The sequence below is a fragment of the Mus musculus genome, chromosome 7 (genome assembly GCF_000001635.26).
Source record: "Mus musculus strain C57BL/6J chromosome 7, GRCm38.p6 C57BL/6J".
Lineage (NCBI taxonomy): Eukaryota > Metazoa > Chordata > Mammalia > Rodentia > Muridae > Mus > Mus musculus.
Genome location: NC_000073.6, coordinates 21,670,001 through 21,677,164, shown reverse-complemented (window position 1 = coordinate 21,677,164; position 7,164 = coordinate 21,670,001). Strand labels below are relative to the sequence as shown.

At 45.2% G+C, this 7,164-nt stretch overlaps 1 protein-coding gene across 1 annotated transcript; it reads left to right on the top strand.

Annotated features, from left to right (window-relative positions):
• The first annotated feature begins 743 nt into the window (after positions 1–743).
• On the top strand, positions 744–6,805 carry Gm8600 (predicted gene 8600). Its single transcript, XM_011250759.1, has 2 exons — positions 744–1,007; positions 5,971–6,805. Exons 1-2 carry the CDS (start codon positions 744–746, stop codon positions 6,616–6,618), a joined length of 912 nt encoding a protein of 303 aa, XP_011249061.1. The 3' UTR covers positions 6,619–6,805.
• Positions 6,806–7,164: the final 359 nt, after the last annotated feature.

Below are 7,164 nucleotides of genomic sequence, written 5' to 3'. Positions count from 1 at the left end.
TACCTAGGTTTTAAACCAAACGAAGCTCTCACTACAACTGCCTGTAGTTCTACTCCAGAGAATCTGATGCCCTCTTCTGACCAACAAGGATCATAAATAACATTATATAGAAAGATTTGTATCAGTATTTTAAGTGGCATGTAGTGATGGTGAGTCTGCTGTATACGTGGCCTTAGAGGCCAGAGGTGTAAGATTGAGAGCTGGACTTAGGGCAGTTGTGGGCCATCTGACCTGGGTCTTGAGAACCAAGTGCAGGTCCTCTACAGGAGTAGCTGACATTTTGGACTCCAGAGCCAGCTCTCCAGCCTGGACACTGTGGGTGTTGGAGTGTCTGTTTGTTGTCTTATGTACTCCTCTAGAACCTGATTTTCTTGGTGCACTGGCTCTCAGTGTGTGCTGAGACCAGGGGAGAGGATGGTTCTTTCCAATGAGCAGCTCTTACTGTCCGTGATCCCTTGTTTTGTTCTATCAGTTTGCACTTGGTTGCTGTCAACCTGATCTATGTCATAGTTTGTGTCTACTGCTTTAGAAGGTGCTTTGCTCTCCTTTTCCCAAGCATTCCAAATACCTGATTAGGTTGTCTGACATGTTTCTGGCATTTTTCTTGTCTTTTGGAGGTAAGAAGTTTTAAATGTAAAAATTCTCTTTAGCCTGATTTTAAATGGTTTGTTTTTGTTTTGTTCCTTTTTTTTTTTTAACTTTCTCATTGCAAGGTTGGTTCTAGCCAAGTCATAGAGGGCCTGATGATGGAGCAGGATCTGAAGATGATGGAGCAGGATCTGAAGGCCTGCTACTCAATTGAAGAGAACTTCGACACTAACTATAAGATGCTGAACACACTGGGTGAAGGAAAATTTTCAGTGGTGAAACGGGCCTTCCATGTCCCCACAAGTACCTCTGTGGCTGTAAAAATTCTCCAAAACACCAAGGAGTACACCTCACCCATCTGCAGGGAAGCCAGGATTATGAAATCACTTAGCCATCCTAACATTATCAAGCTGTTTCATGTTGGGAGCCGCCCCCACATTCGCCGTCACAAGATGGCGCTGACATCCTGTGTTCTAAGTGGTAAACAAATAATCTGCGCATGTGCCAAGGGTATTTTACCACTACATGTACTCTGCCTTTCCCGTGGCAACAACTCGGTCATGGGCTGCAGCCAATCAGGGAGTGATGCGTCCTAGGCGAAGGATAACTCCTCCTTAAAGGGGACGGTGTTTCCGCCATTCTCTCTCTTGCTTGCGCTCTCTTGCTTGCGCTTTCGCTCTGGCGCGCTGGCTCCTAAAGATGTAAGAAGGGGGCTTTCGTTTTTGGGGCTTGGGGTTTTGCGCTCCTGCTCCTGAAGATGTAAGCAATAAAGTTTTGCCGCAGAAGATTCTGGTTTGTTGTGTCTTTCCTGGCCGGTCGTGAGAACGCGTATAAGAGTTGGTGCCGAAACCCGGGACGGGACGAGAAAATCCTGGGACAAGAAAACCTGGGACGGTTACCATCACCGGCGCAAGGAAGATCCCTCATTCCGGAACCAGAACTGCGGGTCACGGTAATAAAGGTTCCCGTAAAACAGACTGTTGAGAAGGATTCAACTGCATGAATTCAGAACTTTTCAGCTGGGGAACAGAAGTACCAGTGAGTACAGCTTTACAAGGTAAGTCTGGTCTTAAACTTTCTAAGGAAATTCAAGACAGTCTATCAGAAGTAAAGTGGGGAATAGCTTTACAAGGTACGCCTGGCCTTGAACTTTCTAACGAAATTCAAGACAGTCTATCAGAAGTAAAGTGGAAAATAGCTTTACAAGGTATGTTTGGCCTTGAACTTTCTCTAGTGTTAGAAGCCCTTTTGTTCCTTTTCACATGTTATCAAGTGGTTAAGGCAGGGCGGATTCTAGATGAAATTCAGGACAATCTATCAGAAGTAAAGCGGGGAGAGAGAATAGGAGCAAAGAGAAAATATGGTACACAAAATAAGCATACAGGCCTTTCCAAGGGTCTTGAACCCGAGGAAAAGTTTAGGTCAGGTAAGAATACCTGGGGAGAGATTAGAAGGAAGGAGAAAGAAAAAGAAAAGAAAAAAGATCAATCAGCGGAGGTTTCTAGGAAAAGGAGCCTATACTCATCACTAGGTGAGTTCAAGGAGCCAGTTTTTAATAGTTCTAAATCAGATGAAAAGGCTATTAGGGCCTGGAAGGCGCTCTCCCGAGCAGGTGAAGCCACTGGACAATAATGACAGAGGCAGGCTCTTGCAGCCTACAAGGTCTTATTGTCTACCCTGGAGTTGTAGATCAAGATTATAAAGGGGAACTTCAGGTTCTCTGTTCTTGTCCTCAAGTTGTCTTTTCTATATCACAAAGAGACAGAATAGCTCAACTAATAATTTTGCCAAGCCTACATGGCTGTTTTTCCTTCCTCTGGTATTCCTAGAGCTGCCAGAGGGATTGGTTCTACTGAAAATGATTCTGATTACTTAATAATGCCTTTAGATTGTTGTCAAATTTTATCTACTCACGTAGGGGTAAACCCTCGTGGCGTCAGGCCATTACAGGTCTGACAAATGGATGTCACGCATATTTCCTCCTTTGAGAGAAATCAATATTTACATGTTTAGATAAGAAGAGATCACCTCCATACCTTAAATGATTTTCAAAAGCTGTTGGGAGATATTAATTGGCTCAGACCTTTTTTAAAGATTCCTTCCGCTGAGTTAAGGCCTTTGTTTGGTATTTTAGAAGGAGATCCTCATATCTCCTCCCCTAGGGCTCTTACTCTAGCTGCTAACCAGGCCTTACAAAAAGTGGAAAAAGCCTTACAGAATGCACAATTACAACGTATTGAGGATTCGCAGCCTTTCAGTTTGTGTGTCTTTAAGACAGCACAATTGCCAACCGCAGTTTTGTGGCAGAATGGGCCATTGTTGTGGATCCATCCAAACGTATCCCCAGCTAAAATAATAGATTGGTATCCTGATGCAATTGCACAGCTTGCTCTTAAAGGCCTAAAAGCAGCAATCACCCACTTTGGGCGAAGTCCATATCTTTTAATTGTACCTTATACAGCTGCACAGGTTCAAACCTTGGCAGCCACATCTAATGATTGGGCAGTTTTAGTTACCTCCTTTTCAGGACAAATAGATAACCATTATCCAAAACATCCAATTTTACAGTTTGCCCAAAATCAATCTGTTGTGTTTCCACAAATAACAGTAAGAAACCCACTTAAAAATGGGATTGTGGTATATACTGATGTTCAAAAACTGGCATAGGTGCCTATGTGGCTAATGGTAAAGTGGTATCCAAACAATATAATGAAAATTCACCTCAAGTGGTAGAATGTTTAGTGGTTTTAGAAGTTTTAAAAACCTTTTTAGAACCCCTTAATATTGTGTCAGATTCCTGTTATGTGGTTAATGCAGTAAATCTTTTAGAAGTGGCTGGAGTGATTAAGCCTTCCAGTAGAGTTGCCAATATTTTTCAGCAGATACAATTAGTTTTGTTATCTAGAAGATTTCCTGTTTATATTACTCATGTTAGAGCCCATTCAGGCCTACCTGGCCCCATGGCTCTGGGAAATGATTTGGCAGATAAGGCCACTAAAGTGGTGGCTGCTGCCCTATCATCCCCGGTAGAGGCTGCAAGAAATTTTCATAACAATTTTCATGTGACGGCTGAAACATTACGCAGTCGTTTCTCCTTGACAAGAAAAGAAGCCCGTGACATTGTTACTCAATGTCAAAGCTGCTGTGAGTTCTTGCCAGTTCCTCATGTGGGAATTAACCCACGCGGTATTCGACCTCTACAGGTCTGGCAAATGGATGTTACACATGTTTCTTCCTTTGGAAAACTTCAATATCTCCATGTGTCCATTGACACATGTTCTGGCATCATGTTTGCTTCTCCGTTAACCGGAGAAAAGGTCTCACATGTGATTCAACATTGTCTTGAGGCATGGAGTGCTTGGGGGAAACCCAAACTCCTTAAGACTGATAATGGACCAGCTTATACGTCTCAAAAATTCCAGCAGTTCTGCCGTCAGATGGACGTAACCCACCTGACTGGACTTCCATACAACCCTCAAGGACAGGGTATTGTTGAGCGTGCGCATCGCACCCTCAAAGCCTATCTATTAAAACAGAAGAGGGGAATCGAGACTCTACCCCGAGCACCAAGAGTGTCTGTGTCTATGGCACTCTTTACACTCAATTTTTTAAATATTGATGCTCATGGCCATACTGCGGCTGAACGTCATTGTTCAGAGCCAGATAGGCCCAATGAGATGGTTAAATGGAAAAATGTCCTTGATAATAAATGGTATGGCCCGGATCCTATTTTGATAAGATCCAGGGGAGCTATATGTGTTTTCCCACAGAATGAAGACAACCCATTTTGGATACCAGAAAGACTCACCCGAAAAATCCAGACTGACCAAGGGAATACTGATGTCCCTCGTCTTGGTGATGTCCAGGGCGTCAATAATAAAGAGAGAGCAGCGTTGGGGGATAATGTCGACATTTCCACTCCTAATGACGGTGATGTATAATGCTCAAGTATTCCCCTGCTTTTTTACCACTAACTAGGAACTGGGTTTGGCCTTGATTCAGACAGTCTTGGCTCTGTCTGGACAGGTCCAGACGACTGACACCATTAACACTTTGTCAGCCTCAGTGACTACAGTCATAGATAAACAGGCCTCAGCTAATGTCAAGATACAGGGAGGTCTCATGCTGGTTAATCAACTCATAGATCTTGTCCAGAAACAACTAGATGTATTATGGCAAATAGCTCAGCTGGGGTGTAAACAAAAGTTTCCGGGATTGTGTGTTACTTCCATTCAGTATGAGAAATTTACTAGGGCAGCTAATTTGTCAAAAAGTCTTTTTCAGTATATGTTACAGAATTGGACGGCTGAATTTGAACAGATCCTTCGGGAATTGAGACTTCAGGTCAACTCCACGCGCTTGGACCTGTCCCTGACCAAAGGATTACCCAATTGGATCTCCTCAGCATTTCCCTTCTTTAAAGAATGGGTGGGATTGATATTATTTGGAGATACACTTTGCTGTGGATTAGTGTTGCTTCTCTGGTTGGTCTGTAAGCTTAAGGCCTAAACTAAGAGAGACAAGGTGGTTATTGCCCAGACACTTGCAGTACTAGAACATGGTGCCTCCCCTGATATATGGTTATCTATGCTTAAGCAATAGGTCGCTGGCCACTCAGCTCTTACATCCCACGAGGCTAGACTCATTGCACGGGATAGAGTGAGTGTGCTTCAGCAGCCCGAGAGAGTTGCACGGCTAAGCACTGCAGTAGAAGGGCTCTGCGGCATATATGAGCCTATTCTAGGGAGACATGTCATCTTTCAAGAAGGTTGAGTGTCCAAGTGTCCTTCTCTCCAGGCAAAACGACATGGGAGCAGGTCAGGGTTGCTCTGGGTAAAAGCCTGTGAGCCTAAGAGCTAATCCTGTACATGGCTCCTTTACCTACACACTGGGGATTTGACCTCTATCTCCACTCTCATTAATATGGGTGGCCTATTGCTCTTATTAAAAGAAAAGGGGGAGATGTTGGGAGCCGCCCCCACATTCGCCGTCACAAGATGGCGCTGACATCCTGTGTTCTAAGTGGTAAACAAATAATCTGCGCATGTGCCAAGGGTATTTTACCACTACATGTACTCTGCCTTTCCCGTGGCAACAACTCGGTCATGGGCTGCAGCCAATCAGGGAGTGATGCGTCCTAGGCGAAGGATAACTCCTCCTTAAAGGGGACGGTGTTTCCGCCATTCTCTCTCTTGCTTGCGCTCTCTTGCTTGCGCTTTCGCTCTGGCGCGCTGGCTCCTAAAGATGTAAGAAGGGGGCTTTCGTTTTTGGGGCTTGGGGTTTTGCGCTCCTGCTCCTGAAGATGTAAGCAATAAAGTTTTGCCGCAGAAGATTCTGGTTTGTTGTGTCTTTCCTGGCCGGTCGTGAGAACGCGTATAAGAGTTTCATGTGGTCCAGAGAAGAGAGACGACCTACCTGGTGATGGAGTATGCCTCAGAGGGAGAGCTACAAGATCGCATCATCAAAGTGGGGTCTTTAGAGGAGAGCAAGACTCGAAGGCTGTTTGCCCAGATAGTACATGCGGTGCAGTACTGCCATGACCATCACATTGTCCATAGAGACATAAAGGCCAGCAACATTTTGATCGACTGCAGGGGAAATGCCAAGCTGTGTGATTTTGGCTTGGCTGCTGAAGTGATTCCTGGACAAAAGCTGGCAGGTTTCTGTGGCACACTGCCCTACTGTGCCCCGGAACTCTTGCAAGCAGAGAAATATGAGGGCCCCCCTGTAGATATCTGGAGTTTAGGGGTCCTCCTGTTCCTCATGGTATCTGGGAACTTGCCTTTCCAAGGCAAGTCTTTTGTGGACTTGAAGCAGGAGATCATCTCTGCAAACTTCAGCATCCCTTCCCATGTTCCCATTGATATTTTCAATGTCATCATTGAACTGCTGATGATCAATCCCAGCAGGAGGCCCACCATCCACCAAATCATGAGGCACCCCATGATCAGGGGCAGTGAGGCATGTTTACCACCTACTTCCACACAGATTTCCCAGGCACCCCAAGCCACAGCATTGTCAGGACCATGAGAGTCATCACATAGAAGCCTGACAGGAATATGTCCTCCTGCAGTCCCCAAGAGGAGCTCTGTGGATCCCTGCAGCCACCTAAGAGTGTAGGTGTTCCAGGATCCTCCTCTGGGGATATCTTGGAGAAAGAGACCCTCATGGAAAAAAGAACCTCACCCAGGAAGAGGCCATCAAACAAGAAGAGGCTGTCCATCAGAAAGTTGCTGTCATTCGAGAAGAACCCATTATTGGTGGCCAGCCTCGGTATGGAGGTGGAGCCACCCTGCTACATCCACTCTAGTAGTGACTCACTTGACAGGCTTAGAAACCTGGAAGCAGTCCTGAGGCAAAGAGTTTCACGGAAACTTAGTCTCCTGGAACCATAGCATCCCGTATAATAAATGCTCCAAACTTGTCCTTGCGAATGGATCTGTGTGCTTTCTTTCAGCATTGTTTTATTATACGTGCGTCCAAGCAATGACTTGCTCAATATCTAAGCAAAGTCGAACATTGCTCCCTGGCCTTCAACAATGCCCTAGTCTTGAGCTGGCCCTGGGCTTGGAATTC

Coding starts and splice junctions, on each gene's coding strand:
- Gm8600 (XM_011250759.1), top strand. CDS start 744: ATGATGGAGCAGGATCTGAAGATGATGGAGCAGGATCTGAAGGCCTGC. Junction 1,008..5,970: donor ACATTATCAAGCTGTTTCAT/GTTGGGAGCCGC, acceptor CGCGTATAAGAG/TTTCATGTGGTCCAGAGAAG.